The sequence below is a fragment of the Panthera tigris genome, chromosome A3 (genome assembly GCF_018350195.1).
Source record: "Panthera tigris isolate Pti1 chromosome A3, P.tigris_Pti1_mat1.1, whole genome shotgun sequence".
NCBI lineage: Eukaryota > Metazoa > Chordata > Mammalia > Carnivora > Felidae > Panthera > Panthera tigris.
In genome coordinates this window covers 23,466,104-23,492,423 of record NC_056662.1, presented here as the reverse complement: position 1 = coordinate 23,492,423, position 26,320 = coordinate 23,466,104, and the positions used below count along the sequence as shown (strand labels likewise).

The following is a 26,320-nucleotide window of genomic DNA, read 5'->3' as shown; positions in this document are numbered from 1 at the left end:
TTCTTTTTTTTAACGTTTATTTATTTTTGAGACAGAGAGAGACAGAGCGTGAACAGGGGAGGGTCAGAGAGAGGGAGACACAGAATCTGAAACAGGCTCCAGGCTCTGAGCTGTCAGCACAGAACCCGATGCGGGGCTCGAACCCACGGACCGCGAGATCATGACCTGAGCCAAACTCGGACGCTCAACCGACTGAGCCACCCAGGCGCCCCTGTCATCACTTGCTTTAACATGGGAAAGAATGAGACTGCCAGGCTCCCAGGGACGTCACGACTAGCTCTGTGACGCATCGTCAGGGAGTTCCGTAGAGATCACGGGCTCCTTTATGACGTCAGCAGCCGGGCCCAGATAACAGAGGAGGTTAGATCCCGCCGGGGGGCCCGCCGGCTGCACGCAGGGTCCGTGAGGTCTCCGCGGCGCACATTAGCTGAAGGAGGACCGAGAGCCTTGGCAGCTGCGGCGGCGACTTTGGTGTCCGTGACAGGGTGCCCCGGGGTCAGGATGCGGCGGAGCCCCCGCCCGGGCTCGGCGGCGTCCCCGCATAAGCGCACGCCCAACTTCTACAGCGACAACAGCAACAGCTCAGTGAGCGTCACCTCGGGGGACAGCAGCGGGCACCGGTCAGCTGGGCCGGGGCCCGGGGAGCCCGAGGGCAGAAGAGCCCGGGGCTCGAGCTGCGGTGAGCCCGTCTTGAGCGCAGGAGTGCCCGGAGGAACCACATGGGCTGGAAGCCCTCGGCAGAAGCCTGCGCCTCGGAGCTACAAAGGGCCGACCGCCTGTGGCGCGGCAACCGTGAGGGGCGGGGCCTCGGGTGCGGGCGGGGTCGAACCCGGGAGAGCTGAGGGAGGGGGCAGGGCATAAGGGGCGGGGCTTGGCACGGAATGGGGATAAATATCTGGGCACCTCCTAAGGGGCGGGGCCTATGGGGTGAAGAGGGGAGACACCAAATAAAATTCTCTAAGGGGCGGGATCTAGGTGTGATGGACGGTCCTGGGAAGGGGCGGGGAAAGTTTTGATTGGACAACACTGAGAAAGCGCGGCCTTGGTGTTAACATAAGTGGCTACCAGAGAAATGGGGCAGCACCAACACTTGTCTGGGGGCGGGGCCTCCGTTTGGCCGGGGGACTGATGTCTTGACCGAGCATCCCAGAGGGGCGGGCTCAGAGTGCTGAGCACACCTGGGGTGTGCGTGCAGTGGGACCAATGCCGGTTGGGGGGTGCTGCCCCGCTTCTGGGCTGGGGAACCTGCGGCCTGGTCCCGCGGAAAGAGTGGACCTGCCTTGCGCAAGGCCCCAATGGCGCCCTTGGGCTCCCGCAGAACCGGCTGGCTCTCCCGTAGTCTCTGAGGAGCAGTTCGACCTTCTCCCGACCCTGGATCTGAGGCAGGAGATGCCTCCACCGCGCGTGTCCAAGAGCTTCTTGAGTACGGGCCAGATCAGCCCGGAAACCCTCTGACCTTCCAGCTCCCCTCTCTGAACTCCGGTTCTCATTTCTGAGACCCTGTTCGTTTTGAGTCCTTGGCCCATGTCAGTCTCCAGCCCCTTCCCTGAGCCCGATCCACCTTCTCTGAGCCTGAACTCATTCTCCGTGCCCCCATCTAATGCTCCTAGCCCACTCCCCTCTTCCTGAGCCTCTTCTGAACCTCGAACCCCACGCTTACCGAGCCCTTCTTCACCTCTTCCCCCTCTGAGGCCCCTCTCCTCTCCCCAGGCCTGCTGCTTCGGGTGCTGAGCGTGTTGTTGTCCCTAGTAGGAGACGTGCTGGTCATTGTGTACAGGTCAGAGGGAGGGAATGGGGAGCTCCAGGGACTGCTTTTTGGAGGGGATAGGGAGCAGAGCCGGGCCAGCAAAGGCTTGACCCTGACTCAGATCTGGCTGTTGAGTCTGACTCAGATCTGGCTGAGTCCTGTCGGCGGGAGCTGGGTCTAGTACCTTGGCGTGAGGGCTGTGGGGTTCACGAGGGTCTGGGTCCTCAGCTTCCCTCCGGTTCTTCAGGGAGGTCTGTTCCATCCGCTTCCTGCTCACGGCCCTGTCACTGCTGAGCCTCTTTCTGGCAGGTGAGGGGGTGGCGAATCCCCTGGGGCCCCCGCCCTGGATGCTTTGGAGCCAAACCCGGCACATTTTCTCCTGTATCCCTCAACACCCTGAGCACCTTCAACTGCTCACGGTCCCCTTCAGAGCCCCCTCAAGGCTTTTCTCTCCTCACTGTCCCTTTATGCCAAGGAAACCCTCTCCCTTGGCTCCCCCTGAGACTACCCCCTCTTTCCCCAGCACTCTGGTGGGGGCTGCTGTATCTGGTCCCTCCTTTGGAGAATGTGAGTCAGGGCGTCTGTATCCTAGGGTGGGTGCGTGGCAGGGTGCGTGAACCTGGAGGTTTTGTGGGTCCCCTGGCCTGGTGGGAGGGGGACAAGTGCTGGAGGGTCGAATCCTAAGGAAGGGCTGGATATAGACAGATCCCTGAGGGATTGTGCCCAGAGGCAGCTGGGGGTCTCTGAGGGGTCCTGGCAGGTCGGGGGGTGGGGACAGTCCTCAAAAAGAAGGCCCTTTGAGTCCGGCTGCTCCCAGGCTGAAGTGGGAGAAGGGAGTGGGTGGGACTGAGCTGTGCTGTCTTTTGTGCCTCCCTCCCTCCATAGGAACCTAAGGAGATGCTGACTCTAAGGTGAAAGTGGGCACCTGGGGTGGGGAATTAGGGGGCGCAAAGGTGTGTCTGTGCGGGGCCTTACGGGAAGCGCCCAGGGGGACCGGGAGCCAACCCCACCCGTGCCGACCTCCCGCCTGCAGCGAGTATCACGAGCGCGTGCGCTCCCAGGGGCAGCAGCTGCAGCAGCTCCAGGCCCAGCTGGATAAACTACACAAGGAGGTGTCCAGCGTTCGCGCAGCCAACAGCGAGGTGAGCCCCGCAGCCCGCGGCTGTCCAGCGCACCGCCCCGTGTCTCGGCCCGCCGCCCCCTGCGGGTCCCGAGCAAGCGGGTCCCGCCGCCCCGGAGTCCCTACTTCGGAGTTTCTCCCAGGACCCACAAATTCTATAGCAGAGAACCTAGCCCCAGAACTTTGCCTCCCTGTAAACCTGCCCGCTAGCTCCGTCCCTCCAGGCCCTGTCCTCCCTCTTTTCAGAGAGTGGCCAAGCTCGTATTCCAGAGGTTGAATGAAGACTTTGTGAGGAAACCTGACTATGCGCTGAGCTCTGTGGGTAAGACCCAGAGACACTGCGAGACTGAGACTCAGAGACACCGGAAGAGACGGAGACCTTGACACAGACAGACCTACGCACATGACCGGTCCGAAGAGACCGACCTCAGAGACCCTGCCCCACCTGTCGGTCAGGCCTGGGAGCCTGAATGATTGCTTCTCCCTGCTCCAGGGGCCTCCATCGACCTAGAGAAGACATCACACGACTATGAGGATGCGAACACTGCCTACTTCTGGAATCGCTTCAGCTTCTGGAACTACGCTCGGCCGCCAACAGTTATCCTGGAGGTGGGCCTGGAACTTGGATCCCAGAACGGGGCAAGGGACGGGTTGCTGGGGAAAGGACTCAACAGCTCGCTGGAGGTGGGACCCGGCTGAGCTGGGGGCGTGGCGATGGGCGGGGCCCTGCCAGAGGGAGGATGGGCCCGGCTGGAGGCGGGGCCTGGCGGTGCGAGGGACTGGGACACCGGACAGGATCTGGCTGCATATAGACCCGGGTGGAGGACTGGGCGGGGCCGATGGAGGGGTTGAGCTGAGGGCGGGGCCTATCAGAACCAATGGCCAGGCTGGGAAGGGCCGCAGTCGCTCGGTACGTGGGTTCTGAAGGTCTACCTGCTCGCCTGCAGCCAGATGTGTTCCCTGGGAATTGCTGGGCTTTTGAGGGCGACCAGGGTCAGGTGGTAATCCGGCTACCGGGTCGCGTGCAACTGAGTGACATCACCCTGCAGCACCCACCGCCCAGTGTGGCACACACCGGGGGAGCCAACAGCGCCCCCCGCGACTTCGCAGTCTATGTGAGTGAGGCTAGGGCTACGGGAGGTGGGGCGGATTTTGCCTAGTAAGCACCAGTCATGAAAATTGGTGTCACTGAGTCTTCGCTTGCTCATCTACATAATGGAGATACTACCACTCGCCTCTCAGGCCTACAGGTTATAATTATAACCATATCCAAACTTTAGTTATGGCTTTATTGAGCCCTTAGTCTGTACTGAGTACTTTACATGGATCATCTTGCATCCACTCAACAACCTATGAAGTGCCCTCATCTCCCCCATCACTGATGAGAAAAGTAATGATCAGAAAGGCAATCTTATTTGCCAAGGTCACACAGCTAACAATTGGCCAGACTAAACTTTGCAACCTGGTTTCTTGGAGCCCACATTCCACACTACACTATCCTAAAACCAAAAAATAAAGGAGAGAGTGCAGCTATTGCACACCATAGTAGGTCCTCAATAAAGTTGCTTTCTCCCTCTTCCACCTGTGCCTCACTGTCCCCCCCCCCCCCACTCTTCACCTACCAGGGCCTCCAGGCTGATGATGAGACTGAAGTTTTCTTGGGGAAATTCACCTTCGATGTGGAGAAATCAGAGATTCAGACTTTCCACCTACAGGTGTGTGTCTCTGGGGGTGAGGGTGCTAAAGGAATAGGACAGTGAGGGAAGATTGGGGAGGAAGGCAGCCCTTGGGACAGCAGGCCTTGGCATGATCCATTTGTCTCCCCAGAATGACCCCCCAACTGCCTTTCCCAAGGTGAAGATCCAGATTCTAAGCAACTGGGGCCACCCCCGTTTCACATGCTTGTATCGAGTCCGAGCCCATGGCATGCGAACTTCAGAGGGAGCAGGGGACAGTGCCACGGGGGAACCCCATTAAACATGCTGATTGTTGGAGTAGAGTGCAGGTCTGTGCTGAAAGAAGCTGGAATCATACTGAGGTGTTTCTTGGGGGAAATCTGATTGCCTTTGGCCTATTGGTTGGGGGAGTCTACTTTCCAATGCGCTCTCTTATTGGAGAAGTTCAGATCAATACAGTAGCAGCAGCTCATGTTTATGGAGTACTTACCACATGCAAGAGATGGTGCTCTGGATATTTTACACATCGTCTAACTAATCCTCACAACCGTGGAAGGGGAAACCACTCGGGTCAGGGAATGCTCAAGAACATACAGTTAGTGAGGAACAGTGGCACAGGATTCAAATCTACCTTCCCCCAGAGGCCACCCTCTTTAACTCAGAGCTGCCAGTCAGCCTGAAGCCATGTTTGTACAGCTCAATTCCTACCCCCAACCTCTGGGAAAGTCCCCTCAACTCCTGCTAGGTGCAGGTGGAGAGGTTAACTACTTTTTTTAGGTTAACACTCAAAAACTAAGGAGACCTGAGAACCTCTAGGAAGCATCTGAGAGTAGATGCAGGCCTGGTACCCCTACTCAGGTTGTCTTTACTGCTAGGCACAGGCAGTCTAGTGTTCAATCTGTCCCTGCCCTCAGGGAGCCCGGTAGGGGAGAGTGTTAACCTAAAAAAAGCCTATAAACAGGCTATTCAGAAGAAATATAACCATAAACACATGAATGATATCTAGCCTTCAAAATTAAATAGATCCAAGCTAAAAATGACAGATTTTTTTTTGCCTGTCAGATTAACAGAAAAGGGGTAAAAAAATTAAAAAAATTAAAAAAACCTGTTATGGAGAGCATTTTACAATATCTATTAAAATTAAATATTCTTATCCTTTGATCTAGCATTTCTACTTCCAGGAACCAATCCTTCAGAAATATTGCTGCACAGATAACTGTACAAGGATATTCATTACAGCACTTTGTAGCAGAACAAAATCGGATGGGACCCAAATCTCAATAATGGACTGGCTAAATAAGCTACAATACGCTCATACAAATAATACATAGGCATTAAAAAGAATAAGGTCACCAAAAGTTCTAATGGGCAAGACACCCAATATAACAAAAACAAGGTACAAAGAGTATGTATAATATCCTACTTAGAAAAAAAACGTCAGACTTAGGAAACACATGAACCTTCACCTCTCATTATCTATTTTTATATTTCAAATAATTTTGTAGTAACTAGCATACATTTTAAAGCATGTTAAAATAGTATACACAATATGATCCCATTTTTGTAAAATAAAAAACATGTATACATTATAAATCTGCATTATGGACTAAAAAATCTGTACCAAATACTTTATTGGCACATTGGAGTTTAGATGGTAATATTTTTTGTGTATTTTTTCTCTTACAATGAATACACATATTAATTTTCTAGTAAGAAAAAAATAGCTGTTAAAAATTTCAGGCTTGTGGTCTATCTTTAGGATTAGAACCACCACTGCTCTCTCCTGCAGGAAGTCTAGCATGATCCATGCACCATCATAAAACTCCTCCCTCCCCTCGCACTTTCCACCTTGTCTTCGTTCCCAGCTCAGCTCTGTCCTAAGGCAGTGCAGGCTGGGTGTTTGGCTTACACTTGATCCTTGTATTTTTTAAAAACAGAGTCAGTGTCTCTACACATCTAGCGAGGAATATCCAATTTCTTTGATTGGGGCTATGCTGTCAGAGGTATCCTTCATTCAACAACCCCTAAGGTGGACAAACTGAGGCTCAGGAGAAATAAACATGGTTAACAGCAGATTTCCACTTAAAAACACAGAGTGGTGGCAAAGCAGTGATCTTCATTGATTTTTATTGAATAAAGGACTCCAGGGGCAAGCAGGAGAGATCAAAAGCAACAATAGCAGGAACAAATATAAAAATATAAAATGTAAAGTGCAAGCACTGGGGAATGTGTGCAGGGTTGAGTTGTGTCCTTGGGGGACACAAGGCTGAGGACTAGCCACAGCCTACCCCCTAAAGGAATCTAGGTCTGAGCGGCCTGTGCAGGGCCCTTGGCTGGGGGTGGAAGTGGCTTGAATGGGGCCCAACCTTGGGCCTTGAAGTAGGAGACCAGTTGTATAGGTACCTCTGCGAGCACAGTCTGTGCCAGTGCCTCCCGAGGGGCCTGCCAGGAGAAGAAGGGCAAGGTCAGTGGTGGCCCCCTAAAAGCATCCCATAGTTTACATTTCATAGCAAAGAAAGGATACAAATCCCAACACCCAAACTTGCCCAGACTTAGATGAAAGGGTAAGTATCCCCACTCAGACAGAGGTGGAGGGGTAAGCTCCCAGATCTGATCTGCCCCCAAACTTGCCCCACTCACATTCTGGAAGCGACGGTAGGGCACAAACTGCACTATATCACGGGCAGCTGCCTCCCCGGAGCGCGTATGCAGGGGTCCACCATCAGCATCCAGCTGCTCCATGGCCTCAAAGTCAGCACCACCCACACCCACGATGATCACCGACATGGGAAGGTGTGAGGCACGCACCACAGCCTCACGTGTAGCCTCCACATCTGTCACAGCACCGTCGGTCAGCAGCAGCAGCACAAAGTATTGCTGGGGATAAGCCCATTCATAAACTGAGGCAGACCCTCCAAACACCCCAGCTACACATCCCCACATTGACAAGAAGTCCCTTGTTACATAGTCCTAAAGGGAGCCCTTGACCAAGACTGCCCACCACTACCTCTACCTCTCATGATCCTCACCGAGGCAGTCCTCTGATGTGCAGCCTGGGTTGCAAACCTGGCCACATGGTTGATAATGGGTGCAAAGTTGGTGGGGCCATAGAGGCGAACTTGGGGCAAGGCTTGGCGATAGGCATCCACAATGCCCTGGATGCCTAGAAAAGGAGGGCAAAAAAAAAACCACACTAAAATACTGAGCCTCTTCAGGGTTGAGTCAGTCCTGACATCACCCCATCCTGGCCAAGGAGATTTGAGAACCTGGGTGCATTTCGTTTGGCCACCCCTATAACCCAAGGTACTTAACCTTATCCTACAGATGGAAAAATTAAGACCAAAGAGAAAAAGAGCACTTGCCCTAAATCACAACTTGAGTTAACACTAATTAAGGGGTCTCCTAAACAAATCTAGGACAGTTGAGCATCAGATTACAACCCACTTAATAATGAATTATAATCTAATTACTAAAATAAGAATCTATGTATATTAAATAATTACCGGGAAGGAAGAAGCTCTTAATTTTTTTTTCCAACCTCCCTCCTCCCCCCATAACTCAGTCTAAGAAGCTCTTAATAAATGTAGGAGGAATTACAAAATCATTTGGCAATCTTAGAGATAACTGATTCACGCAAAGATCAATATGAGCTAAACCCAGAGAATTCTAGTTAATGAGTAACTGGATATTTATATAGCCTCAAAGTATCTTCCCAAAAGATATTTATTAATCACAAATAGTGGAGAAACCTGGTAGTAGACTCTACCTTAACCAAGTGATCAAAGTTAACATGATTGGTAGTAGGATAAATCAACATCATGGGCCTTCTGACATGGTGCACTGAGAAGAACGCCCACCACAAGTACATAATTTGGATCTATCATAAGGAAATACCAGGTAAACCCAAACTGTGAGACATTCTACAAATTACCTAGCCTATAATCTTAAAAAATTTCAATTATCATGACAGACATGAAGAATTCTGGAAGACAAAACAAGTGAATGCATTACACGATCTGAGATTTTCTTTATGCTGTAAAAGACAACTGGCAAAACATGAATAAATTCTAGACTTGATAATAGTATTGATGTTAACTTGCTGATTTTGGGAATTGTACTGTAGTTACATAAGAGAATATCTTTGACTTTAGGAAACACACACTTAACTATTTAGGGATAAAGGGAGCAAAGTTGGTGGGGTCTCAGAGGCAAACTTGGGATAGGACTTATTCACTATAATTCTCAAAACATTTCAGGAAAAAAAATATGTGTGTGTTTATATATACAGACCACTTTAGTTTGTTGTCCATGTTGGGGGAGCCACGAGGTTTGGAACCTCTCTAGACAAAAGAGTTTGGGTAAAAGTATCCTAAAAAGAGCTGAACGAAGGCTTCCACTGATGCCCAGATAAGTACCAGTGAGCTTCCAGGCAAAGATGATAATAGAGAGCACTTGGTATTTGCCGAGGCTTACTTCTTCAAACTTGACATATATCTTCTCCTTAAATATTCAATATCTTATAGTATTTATCCTTTTTATGAAGCCAAAGCACACTGGCCCCAAGTCACATGGTTTTAGCAAGACGCAAGATAAAGATTTGAGACCTAGATTTGAGTCTCTTAGAGACCTAGCTCTAAAATCCACTCCTCTGGACAACAGGATCAGATACCTGCCTCTATTACCCCACACTCCCTTGTCTGCACAGGCTTGGCCCTCTAGGTGTGGACAGATCTGCCTTATGTTGGAGGTTGGAGGAACTTACCTGTGCAGTAGGGGTTATTGGGGTTGAAGTTCAAGGCAAATTCATGGGAGACCTGAAGGCAAGAATGAAAATGAGGTTCTTTCTCTATGGTCATATTTGTGTAAAGAAACAGGACATTATGGTATATGCCAAGCATTGTATAGGAACTATTTAGTCCTGAGTACTTGTTGTGCATATGCCTATAGGGATATATCCCTGCATCTCCACATAAAGCTGGGTGCCAGACAGCAAATCTACGTCATTCCCCCAAATCAGGACCCTGACACTGAAAATAGAGGAGTTGGGGAGCAGTGCTCACCTGCCAATCAGGGGGCACCTGGGCCCCAAATCCAAATGCTGGGAAAAGCTTGTCCCTGTGGAAAGACAGTGAGTTGGAGAAGAGGCAGAGAGGGGACTGTGACCCTAGAGGCTGAAACATCTGCAGGGAGGAGGGCGGGCAAGAGAACAAGTTACTCACGAATCATAGTCCTGAATCACGCTGCCCACACTCCACAGTGCTGTCAGGTACTCGTTGACCCCTGTTGGGCTCAGGTAGTGCAGGGAGTCCGGGGAGGAAGGGTCTCCATTGGAGCCTGTGAAGTCTATACCAACCTGGGAGGAAGGGAGGAGGGGAGCTGAAGGCCACTTTGAGCTCCAGATCTGTTCTGTTGCCCCTGATAAAGCAACTTACAGTGAAGTTGATTTGACAGCCTCCCATCACATAGTCCAGGAAGGAATACTGTGTTTCTACCTGTAGATGAAACCAGGGTCACAGCTGAGGTGAGGAAATTGGGGCTATGGAGCACAGGGGTCAGTGCCTGGGTCACACGGGCTAGTGTCTCACCTGGCAAATCTTGACACAGACAGTCCCAGAGTTCTTGTAGCTTTTCTTTTTCTGCTGTTTCTCAGGGTGGATGCATTCAAAATTGGCCTGGTGAGGAAAGAAAAACTAGGGTAGGAAACTCCCAGAGCATCAGCCAGAACTAGAGCTGCTCTGCCCTCCCTCCCTCCCTCCCTGGGGCTGCAGTCCTTTAGGCCCACCTCAACACCCTTGAGCTGGGCTGGCACTCACCGGGACTGCTTGCAGCTGGGCCAAGCTGGTGTAGAAGGTACCAATGAGATCATGTGAACCATCACTGTCATAGTCTGAGCATCGCACCTGAGGCAGGGGGAGGAGGGGGAGGTGAGTATGTATATATAGTGAGAATAAATCCCTCCCCAGGCTCTCTGCCCCTGGTCGGTCCATTCAGGAGGCAAACTCCTCACCTGGATGGGTGTGCTGGGGTCTCCCCCACAGAAATGCTGAAGGGGAACAGAGAAGCGCTTCCATGTAGGGTTCAAGTTGTTCTTGATTACCTGAAGGTGGAGGGCAAAGCCTCTAGTAAGTTCTGGGCTGGCATATGGGGAGCTGTCATCCTTCCTTATCCATGTACAGTCTTGCTCTCCCTATGTTCCAAACCTTGATAATCACAAGCCCCAGGGATTCTCTCATAACCCACTCAGTCCAACACCAGGGGTCTCACACCTCAGATCTGTATACCAGATGCCATTTCCCATCACTCTGACGGAAGAACTCCAAGAATGGATCCGATTTTCCCAGGAAGTCCTGTCAATGCCACAGAGACCCCAGTGTAAGACTAAGGGAGAGACAACTATACCAGTCCTCACCCCTGCCCCCCAACATACCATCCCTGTCCCCTTAATTCTTAAATCCCCAAGGCTGCCTCCTTCCAGACACACCTTCTTATCTAGGTTTCTGGCCTCCACCTCCATGGTCACTACACGACTATCCTTCATCTCCTGAGCTGATACCTAGGAAAGGGAGGCAGGAGACTGTATCACCTCATGAATTCCTCTTTGACGTCACCCCCTTCCCCCAGAATTCTTCCTTACCGTGATGGTCCCCCGTCCAGCAGGTTTTCCAGGCTTCAGCATCAAGGGCAGAGTTATTATCTGGCTGGACACAATCTGGGGCAGAGCAGGGGTGGGTGAGAGAGCAAAATCTCAGACAGGGTTAGGTCTTGCTTGACCCCCACCTCCTCCATGTTCCAGACAGTCTGGGTGGTCTGTTAGGGCTCTTACTGAACATGTGTCTGAAAGATTTTAATCCCTAGCCCTACATACCTGTCCTAGGGAACACTCAGCCCCTCCTAGGAAGTCATCATCCCCCAGCTCAGGTGTCTTGTTGTCTATGTCATAGATGCCAAATCGGAGCTTCTGAACTGTTTCAAAGTGGTACTCAAGCTGCAGAGTCTTGGAGAACTCGGGGCTCGAGCAGTTCCGTACTCGCTCAGTTCGGCCAAGCTGTGGGCAGAGGCCAATTAGCGTAACAGTCATACACTCTTCAACCCCCAAAATAGTTCTAGCCTCCCTCCACAACCTTAAACCCACAGTCCTTCTCACCTCAGCCCAGTTGCCCCCTCCCACATCCTGTAAAAGGACGCAGAGTGGGTCAGACTTAGAGCCGATGTCCTTGTCAATGAGATGGTCACAGGAAATGGACAGCTGAACCAAGGTCACACAGTGGGCCATCTGGGAAGAAAGGACCTAAGTCAAGCACTGAGGGCCCTTTCCACCCTTCCCTGACTACAGGTCCCAGTTTAGGAAGGCCAGCAGGCTTCACCCAGGCAGGGCTGAGCCTGTATCCAGCTCCATGACACCCAAGGAAGAGAAGATCCTAGAGCCTCCATACTCCTCTAATTCCTTAGGTGAACTCCACGGGACAGGACATGGTGGGTACAACCAACCCTGGTATGATGGGAAGATGCAGAAAAAGTATACTGGCCTCCATCAACAACTTTGACCCCAAACTTGTCCTCACCCTAAAATCACTATAATGCTCCTAAGACCCAGAATCCAACCCTGATCTTCTCAGAGACCAATGAATCTCACTCTGACCCTCTTACTGGCCCCAGATCAGATCCTAATCCAAGTTCCAGTCCCAACATTGTCTCAAACATGACCATGATCCAGATACTACTCCCCAAAAAGTTTCTTCCTCCAATGATTTCTCACGAACTGTGGGGCCCTGCATCTTGCGATGGTGTTAGGATCCCCCCCAACTCAATCTCCTAGCCTAAAATCAGCTGCTCATGTCCAACTCCTCACTACTCTCACTGCCGCTACCCAGTCCAAGCCATCATTTGTCACCAGGCTTATTGCATTAGCCTCTTTAACTTGTCTCCCTTATCCTATGCCATCCCCACCTCCACCTCCATCCTCACGTTAACAGACTATTCCCAATACGGCAACCAGGGTGATTCTGTTAAGTCAGGTCATGTCACAACTCTGCCCAAACCCTCTAATGATTTCCTATTATTTAGAAAACATCCAAACTCTACCATGGTCTACAAGGTCTTGAAAGATCTAGATCTCTCTAACCTAATTTCCTAACATCTCTCTTGCTCATTCCATTCTGTTCACACAGGTCTGCTTGCCTGCTATTCCTCAAATAAGCTTGTTTCTTCCCTCATATTATCCACATGACTTGTTTCCTCACTCCCTCTAGGTCTTCATTCAAAATCATCATCTCCATTATGAAGAAAAAGGCTCTCCTTTTCTAGGTACTTAAAATTTTAACCCTACTAATACTGACATTGCATACCCTTTTCCTGCTTTTTCTCTTTAGCATTTATCAGTGTCTAATATACTATATATAATGTTTTCCCAACTAGAATGGAAACTGAGGGAATATAAACATGAGGGAAGGGATATTTGTTTGTTCTGTTCACTGCTGTATCCCAAGCACCTGGATAATAAATATTTGCTGAATGAAATCCAAAAGGCTATCTCCAGCCTCAGCTCCCAGCCCAGCCACCTCCAAACTGACTGGCAATCAAGGACCAAGTTTCTCCAATCCATCCATTTCCTCAGCTGAAACATTATCTTCTTGCATGGATCACCATGACTCCCAAGGAACCCCCTCCTCCTACAGTCCCCATAATAATTACCCTCAGACTTGTTACTACCTCTGTGTCCTTGCTGACCCATACACCTGCAGACCATCTGTACCAGCACTATACCCCAGGATGCCTCCAGCCTTAGCCTCCCCTAAACTGACCCTCAGTCAATTCTTCCCCCAACCTAGTTCACAGATAGTGCTGTTCCCATCTTGGTGCCCTGTGTTCTCCATCTGGAGTGCTATTATCAACTGATGTTGGAACAATTATTACACTTTAGCTTGCGTCACAAAGTGCCTGCCTATTCATATCATCTCAGTCCCTACTTGAAAGCATCCAATGATGGAAAACCCACCACTTTCCTAATCTATTTTTTAAAAATATTTTAGAGAAAGAGGCAGGGGCGGGGGGCGGGGGGAGAAAATCTTAAGTAGGCTCTAAGCTCAGTGCAGAGCCCAGTGTGGGGCTCAATCCCACGACCCTGGTATCATGACCTGAGCTGAACTCAAGACTCATATGCTCAACTGACTGAGCCACCCAGGCGCTCCTCTCTTAATCCATTTAGATAGTCCTGTTCCATAAAGTCCCACCCAAACCAACTCAAGTCTGCTGAATCCTCATTTCTACATATTTGTCCTGTATCTCCCCAGTCTAAATTTCCACAGGAAAGCCTTATTCCATCTCTCTCTGAGAACCCATCTGACCTGGAAGCAGTGAAACCCCCAGCTAATATCTGGAAAAAGAGCCCCAGTTCTTTTGAATGTTGCCCCTAGAATGTGGCTTGTAGACTCTGAGCAACCTGATCTTCCCTTTGAAAGTTCCCCAAGGAAAAGACACAGAGAACACATTCTCCCAAAGGAGTGGGACCACAACTTCCCCAAATCACAGTCTGACTCCATGCTTCTCACTTTACATGTTCTCTGCAGAGCAGAAACAAATGAAGGATGTTCATTTCACTATTGCTGAGAATAGTAAAACACCTGAGACAGCTTAAAGGTCTATTATGTACTAAGTAAACTATGATACATTAAAACAATGGAATGTTGAGCAGCAGCGGGTAAAATATAAGGCAGAACTATATTATATTGGTATTATATGAAAAAATGGTAAGAAAAGTAGGACTCCATGTTAAACTTCAATTGTATGTGTATATACAATAGATTTGAATATGTTGATAAAATACACACACACACACACACACACACACACACACACATACACACACACGGAAAAGTGGACAACACACCAAAGAAATGCAACTTTTAGGTGTACCTCAGAGAAGTGGGATGAAGGTAAGGATTTTACATGATCCTTACACTTCTGTAATACACTTCTGTATTGTTTCCATATTTTAGTTTATTTTGTAATTTTTAAAGGGCTTCATTATTTTTTTTCCCCAAACCACAACTCAAGTCCTCTTCACTATTCAAAGCCCAAAGCCTCTACCTCCGGTTCAACAACTTGTACCTAAATCCAGAGTTCTCTGGCCTCCTCTCTGGCTTCTCCTAAAGCACTGCCTCAGCTAGTCTTCCTTGATGTCAGCTTCGAGAGTCTCCACCTTAATTAGAAGCCTTGCATAGCTGCCCACGGCCCTTAGATTCAGAGCCAAAATTCCTAGCAAGGTCACCTTAAGGCACAACTCCAGAGGGCACATCTACACAGAATGCAGTAGTTGTAACAATATGGTGCCCCTGCATCCCTAAAAATTCAACCTTCAAACCCCTTCCCAGTCTGCTCTACCTCCTACCATTCTACCACCCAACCAAGTAGTAATCCAAAGCTATTTCTGGTTCCTCAAACACACGCACAAGCTGATACCTCTGAGTTTCTGCCTAAAAAAATGTATTGTCATTCAAAGTTCTGCTATGACATCATTGCTTTATGAAGCCTCACCCACAATCCCAAAGTAAAATTTATCATCTCTCCTCTGGATGATTACATGGCTTCATCATCTTCCTGCAAGCAAACACACACACACACACACACACACACACACACACACACACACAGTGTTTTATTAACCAAACAGAAACTAGGTCATACCACTTCTCTGCTCAAAACTCTGGAATGGCATCACAAAACACTCAAAGTCCAAAGTTCTTACAATGGTCTATAAGGCTCTCCCTGCAAGACCTGACCCTTATCTAATCATCTAGCCACATAAGTATGTTCCAATCAGGTTTCACTTCTGACACACATACACATCAATCTCATTCCCTGTATCAAAGCTTTTGCATGGTCTTCATCCATATACAGAAAATAAGAAAGTAAGCTGTATTAGAGTAGGAACCACATCTGGTTTGCCTATTTCCAGTACCTACAACAGGACCTACCCTATGGTGGGTATTCAGTAAATTAAATATTAGTGATTTAACACTGAAACTGCCACCAAAATTTCGATTTTTGTCTGTCTACCCTCATAATCTATGGGCTCCTCGGAACTAGGACTGGGTATTATTTCTGTATCCCTAATATCAGTGGCTTAGTACATGGTACTTATAACCATTTGTTGAATAAATGGTAACATGCTTTTGCTCAACTCAAACTTTCAGGCCTTTTCCATTTGAACTACTGTCCAGCAGTAAATCTTCTCTATTCTTATCTTGTACAACTGAGCTTTAAAATTTAAATGCAGGACCCCTGGAACTCAAAACTAAGTGACAATTTAAAAATGGGCAAAGAATTTGATCAGATATTTCATAAAAGAAAATATATGGATTGGAAATATACAAAGGAAGAGTGATCGACAGCACTAGTCATCAGGGGAATGCAAATTAAAACCACAATGAGATACTATCACATATCCACCACAACAGTTAAAAGTAGAAAAACTGACAATACCAAATGTTGTCAAGGATGTGGAGATCTCATACATCGCTAGTGAAAGCATTAAATATACCACTTTGGAAACAGTTTGGCAGCTTATTAGAAAACCAAATACACATCTAGTCAAACAGCAATTCCACTCCCAGATTTTTATCCAAAAGAAAACGTTATGTCCACAAAAAGATTTATACAAGAATGTTCATAGCTGCTTTATTTATAATAGCCAAAATTTTGAAACAGCCCAAGTGTCCATCAATATGAGAATGAATAAACCTTAATATTTATACATGTAAGAGAAAACTACGCAATAACAAAAAGAAACTATTAATATCTGTAACATGGATGAATCTGAAGCATAAAATACATAGACTCCACTTACAAAGTTTTAAGGCAAGCGAAACTAATCTATAATGAAAAAATTCAGAACAGTGGTTATTCTTCCCATGTCCCCCAGGGGAGGGGCAGGTATTAACTGAAGAGAGAACTCTAGAGGGAATCGAAAAGTTCCTCATCTTGATAGGAATGTGAACCACAAATGCATTTTTCATTGCCATCTAATGATACACTTAAGATGTATACATCTTACTGTATGTAAATGTTACCACCCCCCCAAAAAAAACCTATAAGAAATGATGAACTCAAGACATGTTGAAATATTTATGGATGAAGTGTGCTGATACTTGCAATTTCTTTTAAATCCACAATAAATAAATAAATAAATAAATAAATAAATAAATAAATGGTATGTTGAATGGATATGTGGTAAAACAAATATAGAAACATTTAAATTGTAGAACTTAAATAGTAGATATATGGATATTTACTGTATAATTTTTTCAACTTTTCTGTATATGCAATGTTTTCACAATAAAATGTTGAGGAAAAGTTTAAGTGGAGGACTTATATTGGAGAACTACGGGTTTATCCCTGATACTTTGTTGAGAACTACAAAGTATTAGCAGTAATTATCTGTGGTGGTGAAGTTACAGGCAACTGGAGCTGCGGCCTTTTCCCTCCCTCCAGGGCTTCTCTAAGATCCCAGAGACAAAGAGGCTTTGGGGAAGACACTTTGGCAGTGGGACAGGCGCTTCTTCTTGTGCTAGGCCTCAATTTCTGGCAGATTAGAGCATTCTTTCCTAGTCTATTACCATTTGCACCCCTTCCCCACAGCTAGTCCTATTCTATCTTTTCTTAAGTTTCTTCTCTGACCAGACTAAAACCCCAATCAGAATTCTGTGGACCTACATGTGCAAATGGGATGGGATTCCATTTCTGAGAGTCAGAGCTTCCTGTGCTACCACAGTTGTTTTTCACAAATCTGCCCCCTTGGCTTCTCGTTGGAATAAGCAAATCCTTATAATGTGCCGTTTTCTATCCTTTGAATCACAATTCCCTTTACATTATCTAATGCCTGGGAGTAGTATTCTCTCCCAAATCCTGTTGATCTCCTTTAAAATCTAGCTCCAAGCCTACCTGTTTGGAAATCTTACATAATTAAAACTCCTAGTTCATGTCACTCTTCTATTCCATATCCTTTGAACAGCTACATCCTTAAGCCAGACTCCTTTACTTTTCATCTGGTGCCATTATAATTAATCCCATAGGACTTTCAGCATCCTTTATAGGACTGAAATTTTATAAAACCATATTAAATATCACATTTAAGTGAGTCAATAAAAGCCTCTAAAACTTTCTCATTTATTTTTGTAAAAGAGGTCTAATATTTGCCAATATTCTGAACCAGCATATCTTGCCTGGATGTCTATAAGAGTCTGCATTTCTTAACTGGTCTCATTTCCACTCTCAGTTCAACAAAGTCAGAGACCTTCCCTGACTCCAACCCAACAATACCCAGCTTCTCATAAACCTGTCAAAATGTGTAACTTGTTTATTTACTTGCTTATTATTACCTCTAGTAGACTATAAATTCAACATGGGAAGAAACCAAATCTGTCTTGTTCCTATTCTAGTGACTCACACATAGCAGGTACTTTGTAAATATCTGTTGAATTAATACTAGGAAAGGAGTGATAATCCAGGGATCCTCAGAAACGACCCAAATCTAGTCCTAGCCTACTGCTTGAAACCATCAAGAAGAAATGAGCTTTCTAGAACACTCAACACAAGACTAGCTTATTTCTATGTGCCCCCAGCACCCCCAAGCCTTCCATTCTGTGCTAGTCAGGAACTGCAAACAGAAACAACTAAGTATATATAGCACCAATCTTTTCTTCCTTTGTCTTCTACCACTTGAAGCCTCCTTCTCTTGTGCTCTCCCCTGTAGGCTGCTTTCTTCTATTGACAGAAATAAAAAAGAACTGAGTGAGCATCTAATCCAAGTCCCTCAATTCAAGGCGGAGAGGTAAAATGTGATTTAGATAAGGCCACACACATCAGGTTCAACAAAATGAGGACCAAACTCAAATATTCTGACTTCTACATCGTCTAGAACTTTGATTTTTTTTTTTAACATTTATTTATTTTTGAGACAGAGTGCGAGCGGGGGAGGTGCAGAGAGGGAGACATAGAATCCGAAGCAGGCTCCAGGCTCTGAGCTGTCAGCACAGAGCCGGATGCAGGGCTCAAACCCACAGATCATGAGATCATGACATGAGCCGAAGTCGGATGCTTAACCAACTGAGCCACCCCGGTGCTCCTCTCCTCTAGAACTTTGGACTATAGTCATATCCTTCTTTTCTGAAGAACTTTCCTTCTTGTATCCAACAGCAACATGATGTAGTGGGCAAGAGTATGGGTTCTGCAGTCAAGAGACCAGGCTCCAAATACTGGCATTACTCCTCTCCCTGGCCACAATGAGGTACTACTAATGCACCCACCAGAACAATGTCCTACCTATGTAATTTGGGCAAAATACTCTCTAAGGCTCAGGTTCTTCGAGAGTAAAGTGGGGGGTATAATCTTTTTCTAAAGCTGTATATAATGTATGCAAGGTGCTTATCACATCCTGCAACTATTATTACCAATAACTATTAGCTATTATTTATCCTTCAAGTCTACCTCTTATATGTTCTCTTTTTCACAATATTTCGATCACTCAACAACTTCTCACCCTGGACTACTATATTCAATCTACACCATAACTGTCAATGTTTCCAGCTCCTTGACTGTCCATAAAATAACAAACATCTGTAGAACAAACACTGCTTCAGCATCTCCTATTTCACACAGCACAGACCTAAGCACAGGACAGCAATTCAAAACACCTTGAGGGAGGCTTGTAGCAGTGTGCTGGAGCAGGCCTGTATGGTTTGCAAGAGATGAGTGGTACATATGACATAATTTTGTAAGTGAATTTGGTAAAGGTTTAGGTTTAAGCCACAGAGATGGGGCAAATCTTAAAAATCAGGGCTTCCCTTCCCGCAGCTAGCCAGTTTATTATTGTTGATAGGGAATCCCACTTTGCCAATAGGGAGTAACTTGTCCTTTGTTTTCTATGGCATCCCTTGCCCTGCCTTGGAGATTCTAACTCTGCCCTTCAAAATTCCAAGAACAGATCTGTTCTCCTGGATCCACCTGGATCCATTCAGTGCCAGTTGAGCACTCCTTCATGTTTAGGAACTACACTGCCCTCTTCCCTTCCCAAAGTCCTAACAAAGAAAAAAAAAAAAAAACAGATTTCAATCCCATTTTCGGGCTTCGAAGAGGAGAATAGAGCACCAAAATGTATGGGTGGCAGGATCACTCCAACAAACCAAAGCCATGCTCACACTCCTGTTGCCTACCTTGGCATGCTGGAGCAGCTCAGATGCTAGATCAAGTCCTGAAAGCCAATCAGGAAATTCTCCACAGGCTCCCAATGGGCAGAACACCACGGATGGAATACTCCTTTCCCTTCAGATTAAAAAGACAAACTATGCCCACCACCACTGTTCCTTTCCTTCTCTGCCTCATCAAGAGACATGGATACAGTAGACAAGTTTTTCTTTAACCCCTGCTTCTCCTTCTGTATAACACAGAGATTTCCCAAATTTAAATTAGCAGCCCCAAAGACAGCCTCACAGGTCACAAACTGAACAAAATATGTAAATCCTTACTTAAAAATCCTTACTATAAAACTACACAGTCTTTATTAATACATATGACCATAGGCTACTCAAATTGTGTTTAAAACTAAAATGTTAAGCAATAATTTGGTTTAGATCCATATGATACTTAGAAGTCTGGTTGCCACTGTATTTGGCAATACTATAAAGCTTAAAATGTGAATGCCACACAAAAAGTGAAAAGGGGGGAAAATATGGTACAATAAACAGTCACAGGGTTTCTCCTGTGACTATATTCTGTGACAGTCAAAAAAGTTTGAAAGTCAAACTACATCAATATCCCCAAAAGACTTATCAAAAGTTGAACAAATACAACTGGTGTCCAACTATTCAAAAAGAACCTAGCTTGAGGAGTGAATTTGATAGGGGGAAAAGAAGCAAACTGAGGAAGAACACGTAGCCTTCAAGCAAAATAGGACTGTACTGGTGGGAGTTCTGTGCCCTAGGACTCTGATGTGTTTACACAAAGCCTCCAACTGCCTACTTCAAAATAAAGAGTATTGGAGCAAGGTCAGAGTCCCTTCCCCAGCAAGCTCAAGACCCCTGACAGAAGGGTGCTGCCAGTGGCCCTTCACATCTCCCAAAAGTAAGGGACAGGCACTAGTTAAAGGAGGAGCTCTGCCTCTGGAGTCATGCAGACAGCTTATGATTGAATATTATTTGCTTATCCTTACTATTAATGAAACTGAGCAAGTCACTTTGCTTCTTTTCCCCTGGATTTCCCCCAATTGTAAGGTGGGGATAATAACAATAGTGCCAACTTTACAGGGTTATTTTGAGGATTAAATGAGGCCAACGATGGAAAAGTATGCCCTGCCTGACACTAATACAGTAAGTGCCCAATAATGTGTTAACTGATCCTATTCTCAGTACTCATAAATGGATCCTTTTGTGGCATCATCATCAAACTTGTCGGTTCATGGGACAACCAAGAAAAATGTTGCTGGTCCACCTGCCCCAGAGGACCTAACTGGCAGGAATGAAGGCCCTCCCTACTTTTCTCTCCTAATGAAATTCTCAAGCTGCAGTGTGAGACTGCTGTCACACTCAGAAAAAGCAGCAGAGCCATCACCAGACCAAAATTTTGAGTTCCACTGGCCTTTCTTTAGTTTTAAGGTTCAAATTACCTACAAACTCCCAGAAACAGAAAGGCTGGGTACACAGGCTCACAGAAGCTTGAAACTGGGTATAATCAGATTATCTAGCTTAATCTAATTTTCTAAAACACTAAGACCAGAGAAAGGAAATGATTAGCCCTGGGACACACGATAACTAATGAACCACAACCAAACTGCCTAAAAATGTGTTCTTTTCCATCCATTTTAGCAACAGCTCACACCTTGCAATCCAGTCCAATCTGAAATCCACCTGGCCACTCCACATGAGCAGTGAGCCTCATGTGGTCTCTTCCCATGACCTGTACCAACTAGACTTATACACTGATGGAAAATAATTCTGCATCTACCACATGTTCTATTTGTCCGTCAGGGCAGGAATACAGGAACTGCTAGACTCCACGTTTATAGGACTTATCAAAGAAATAAACTTTAAATAACAAGCACAAATTCTGCAAGGTAGAACTCAGGAAAATGTGATTTATACCAAAATTTACATAGAACACCTACTAGGCCGCCAATTCTGCCCACCAGCCTGCCCTGCTGGAATCTACATTCTTTTAATCTACCTTCTTTTAACGAGACTCCTGCCTATTGCCTGCATAGTGTAGAAGACAACAGTACTGGACCACCTTCCTGAGCAACTCCAGGAAAAGGGTATTGGTAAGAGCGAGTGCATTTCCAGTGTGCAATGTGAGGTATGGTATAAAGAAGCCGAGTGAACAGCAGCAGACCAGAGCCTTAGAAAAAGAAACCTACCTACTGTTCATAATGCAAGCACCCCTTACTGGAATAAATCCACTTGGGATACACAGGAGGTCTTAAAATGGGTTATTCTTCAGAATTTGTATGTTAGAGAAGTTGGGAAATAAAAGAGAGGACTTGAACAATAAGGAAACCACATTACAGACACACACTGATCTGCCCACTTGCCACTGTAGATGGGGTGTAGGATGGGGTGGGGTGGGGAGAAGGGAAAAGATTCTACTTCTGCTGCTGGATTCTGATGCAGGATTAATAAGTTTATAATGTAAGACCTAGTTAGTCAGTGAAAAAGGTAACTGTAGCCCATAAAAATGTTAACTGAGGCAAATAAACTGCCTCAAAAAAACATGCCAACATAAGAGGAAGGGGAAAGGTTAGGAGGAACACAACAAAATTCAAATACTCAAAAGTAAACACACAGCTGAAAGAGGCAGCACAGCTAAGAGAAATGACAGGGGATAACTTTTCTTATATTCTAAATCTGTACTGTCCAAAAGGATGGCCTCCTACCCACAAGCGGATATTGAGCACCTGAAATATGCTTAGTTCAAATCACAATATGCTATAAAATACACATTAAAAATTTGGTAAAAAAACTCAATAATTTTTAGAGTATATACTGAAATGGTAACATTTCAGGATATACTGAGTTAAATAAAATGTATTATTAACTTGTTTTGTTTTGTTTTACCTTTTTCGTGGCTACTAGAAAAATTTAAATAGTGTAAGTGACTCTTATTTCTATTGGACAGTGTTGCCTAACATGGGGAATCTCCAAAGATCAGACATGGAAAAGCAAATTTTCTGTTGTTCTGTGAACGTAGAATTGTGCTGTTTGATACAGTAGCCACTAGCCACATGTGGCTTATTAAATTTAATACTAGCTACTACAGGGGCACCTGGGTGGCTCAGTCAGTTAAGTGGTCCAACTCTTGATTTCAGCTCAGGTCATAATCTCATGGTTGGTGGGATGGAGCCCCATGTCTCGCTCTGCACTGTCAGTGGAGCCTACTTGGAATTCACTCTCCCTCTCTCTCAAAATAAATAAACTTTAAAAAAAAATAGTAGCTACTACAGTGGCTAATAATCAGCATATGAATGCAGATGAGAACATTTCCATTGGACAAAACTCTACTGGACAGTGCTGATCTGGAATAACAAGAACAAAGTAGTGGACATCTCATTCAGAAAAGCTAAAAATATCAAATCAATGTAAAACTAGAAAAGAATGAATTTCAGATAGTCAACTATATACAACTGGTTAAATTGATGGAGGAATTCACTTAATTCTGGACCATTTATGAATGTCTTATTAGGCCATTTGTTTATAAGAAGTGGTATACGGCAGCTAGTCAAAAGGTCATTAAAAAGATAAAAGATTCTATCCCTCTGCTAGGTCAGGACACTCCTAGTACCAACCCTTACCTGCCTGCCTTACTCACCATTCAGCTCAGTCACACCACTCAGGCTACACTGTTATGGAACAATTTTAAGAGCCTCCAGAACAAATACCATTTTAGGTAGTGCCACTGTGTTCCCGCACACAATTAATCATTTCATTTTACTAAATTAATATTACGTCCCCAAGAACCTTGGTTAGAGATCATGCCTTCCCTCAGCTTACACACAAGGCTTCCATTACACTTGTTCTGTCTGACCATTTAGCAACTGGCCAGGAAACCCTTTATCCATTTCCTGTGGGACATGAGTGTACCCTGTACATGCACAAGTACAATGGAGCACTTACTTGTATAATTTAAGACCTTAGGTCTTTAAGAACAGGCATTTTATTTTGTTTCCTTTTCTACCACAGCATGGAAGTACTGGGCGCATAACACTGCTCAAAAAATTTAGTTAGCATGGGTTACTGCTAGGGCTAAGCTGATTATCCATGTGAAACGGTCTTAAAAGCTTAGAGGCAAAAGACATTTCCAATTCCAACCTGTCAATTCAATGATCATCAAAGCAAGGTAACTGGAAGCATCTACTTCAGAAAGAGCTGCATTAGTCTTTCCACTTTAGCCAGATTTATAGCAGAGGGACCCTGATGGTCCCATAGGCCCACACCACAGAAAGCGAGTTCTGTATAAAGGACATGACCATCTCTGTACAGCAACACTGTATGTGGGGGAGTGTAGTGGAGGATGGCATTAACTCACTTCCAAGTGGAACAAAAGGAAAATGAAATCAGCAACAGCACCAGTTAGTATGATTTAAGATCCCTTAATAAAGTAGCTGAATTTCTTTACCCTTAAACCTTCCCCACTCTGCAAGGACTAACAGGTGACTTATGGTAGCACAATGTGGTTGTTACATTTGGTATGTAGCACAAATGCTTAAATGACAAATCTTATTTATGAAGAATGGTGAGTGAGGTCACATCTCCCCCCCCCCCCCCCCCACCATTAAGAGTCTAGACTACAGAGATAGCAGTGAGAAACTCATGGCCCTGGTTACCAGCAGATTTAGTATTGTAAGCAGGTAAAAGGCGGGAAACAGGCAGTATCAGAATGTAGAGAGAATCAAACACTAAGGGCAGCCTGTTTGAATATAGCACAACTTACTCCTGGGACTGTTACAATTCTTCAACATCTGACTCTGTCCATATTGAATTATGTTCCACTGCTGGTCATACCTCTATTTTCCCCAAATAGTCACCTCCTCCTTCTCTCAACATGAAACAGCCTTTGGCTGACTGGGAAAAATGACTTGAAATATTAAGTTACTAAAATCAGAATCCAGATGTCTGGTTCAGCTGGGATGCCAATTCCAATGTCTGTTGTGTCATTTAGCCACTTCTCTACAACTTTTCTTAGTATCTATGATTTAACTATCAACATTTTCACTAGGGAAAGGTTCCTGGGCCTCTTAAAAGAATTCAAAGATAACAGCTAATGAGATTTGCCTCAGCACTATTTCCTGCCACCAGATTTCTGCCCCTGGGGCTAGAATGCTTTCATCAAGTGGCTTTATTTTTTTTGCCCCTTCTGTACTCTTCAGTAGTAGAGCAATATGTAGAAAAGCAGTGCCACCTTAGTTGCTCATTGTTAGTTACGCTGATCCAGAAAAGGAGCCATATTCTAAGAAGCTTCTGAGATCATCTGGCATAAAGTAGCTCAAGGCAACAAGAATAAATCCAGGAAGCACAGTAAAGAATTAACATTTACATGAACAGGTACAAACAGAAGGGGTTTTCCAGAAAAGTCACTATAGCATCAAAGAATTGTGCCACCACCAGAGTATACTCTTTCCAGAACATTTTAGATAAGTCAATGCAATCTATCAGATTTTATACTAAAAAGACAAAACTGACACCAAACAATTTTTTAATTAAAAAGCATATTCTTAGATTCGGATTCTCATATCCCATAAAAGCTCTACTTTTGGGGGGTAAGGAGAATGGTGGCGATGCACAAACTGATAAACCACTTCTTGCTGTAAAACACTGGAAAGCAGACAACAATGAGTCAAAGTGAGGGCTCTCTCCTGAACAAGAAAACGAAATGTATTATTAGCATACGGTCTATCCCTTTAAGATGGTAAGGGCCATTCTGGGTATCTGTAGGCAGCTGATTTCACCCTGTGATTTTTCAAATGCTTAGTCAAACCATCATAATTTTAGAACAGTTCAGCAACCACCTGGAATTAAGTATGTTTAAGTCTAAACCCCTCTAAAACAACTTCAGTATTGAAACTCAAAACAGACTAAAAACTTTCGTGATAAAGGTAAAAGTTATGTTATTCAAGAGCTTTGGTTAAAGAAATAGACCACTAGTTTATCTGCAACTCCAATCCAGATTTTTTTAAGGCCTCTGGAGTTTATGGAAACTTTTCATTTGCTAATTTTTTTTAGCAGTTGAACAAATGTGGAAGGGACAAAACCAGAGCATCAATGTCAGAAAGCAGCAGTATTTTTGATTCCTCTCCCACACCTCAAAACACCTCACATACTCATACAAGAATAAGTAAACAAAAAAGAAAAAGCTTTAGAAGTATGTGCAACTGACAATGCATTCTGAAGATTTCTTTTTCCATTTCTTAATCAGTTTTTTAAAAAGACAATTCACAGCCCCCTTTAAGACTCCCTCTGTAAAAAGATCTGGTTTCTCATACTTTCTGAGTCCACATAACGAAGTGGCTTGCTAGCAAAGCACACAAGATAAAAGTCTGAAAAGGTGGATACCACAGATTTGACCTAGAATCAAGTTTCCTCCCTGCCGTTCCAGGTATCTTCTTTCCACACTTCAGCATTAGCAGACAAGGATAAGCAACAATGGTTACCTCCAAGATCACCAAATCCATCTTTCCAAAGGCACAAAGTATTTGTAGGAGTTAAAAACAAAACAAAACAAATAAACAAAAAACCC

At 45.3% G+C, this 26,320-nt stretch overlaps 2 protein-coding genes across 13 annotated transcripts in view; one reads left to right on the top strand and one right to left on the bottom strand.

Annotated features, from left to right (window-relative positions):
• Positions 1-231: 231 nt before the first annotated feature.
• SPAG4 (sperm associated antigen 4) lies at positions 232-4,941 on the top strand. Of its 5 annotated transcripts, none has more exons than XM_042980517.1 (12): positions 243-811; positions 1,319-1,423; positions 1,711-1,777; positions 1,995-2,056; positions 2,271-2,314; positions 2,633-2,658; positions 2,781-2,889; positions 3,114-3,189; positions 3,361-3,476; positions 3,815-3,982; positions 4,493-4,582; positions 4,695-4,941. In XM_042980517.1, exons 1-12 carry the CDS (start codon positions 502-504, stop codon positions 4,842-4,844), a joined length of 1,323 nt encoding a protein of 440 aa, XP_042836451.1. In that variant the 5' UTR covers positions 243-501; the 3' UTR covers positions 4,845-4,941. The 5 variants fall into 5 exon arrangements, with proteins under 5 accessions (XP_042836454.1, XP_042836451.1, XP_042836452.1 ...); XM_042980522.1 differs by having other exon boundaries at positions 630-792; XM_042980520.1 differs by lacking the exon at positions 3,815-3,982 and having other exon boundaries at positions 232-811.
• Positions 4,942-6,653: 1,712 nt separating this feature from the next.
• Positions 6,654-26,320, bottom strand: part of LOC102972603 (RNA-binding protein 12) — a 35,004-nt gene continuing 15,337 nt past the window's right edge. For all 8 annotated transcript variants that reach the window (XM_042980510.1, XM_042980509.1, XM_042980503.1 and 5 more), the window contains 15 exons: positions 11,688-11,816; positions 11,409-11,588; positions 11,178-11,252; positions 11,025-11,096; positions 10,810-10,890; positions 10,551-10,640; positions 10,357-10,443; positions 10,129-10,215; positions 9,976-10,035; positions 9,763-9,896; positions 9,604-9,658; positions 9,306-9,357; positions 7,573-7,706; positions 7,184-7,420; positions 6,654-6,985 (listed from right to left, as the gene is read on the bottom strand). In XM_042980510.1, coding sequence (XP_042836444.1) covers positions 6,845-6,985; positions 7,184-7,420; positions 7,573-7,706; positions 9,306-9,357; positions 9,604-9,658; positions 9,763-9,896; positions 9,976-10,035; positions 10,129-10,215; positions 10,357-10,443; positions 10,551-10,640; positions 10,810-10,890; positions 11,025-11,096; positions 11,178-11,252; positions 11,409-11,588; positions 11,688-11,816 — 1,614 coding nt within the window. In that variant the 3' untranslated portion in view covers positions 6,654-6,844. The remainder of the gene's footprint in view (positions 6,986-7,183; positions 7,421-7,572; positions 7,707-9,305; positions 9,358-9,603; positions 9,659-9,762; positions 9,897-9,975; positions 10,036-10,128; positions 10,216-10,356; positions 10,444-10,550; positions 10,641-10,809; positions 10,891-11,024; positions 11,097-11,177; positions 11,253-11,408; positions 11,589-11,687; positions 11,817-26,320) is intronic.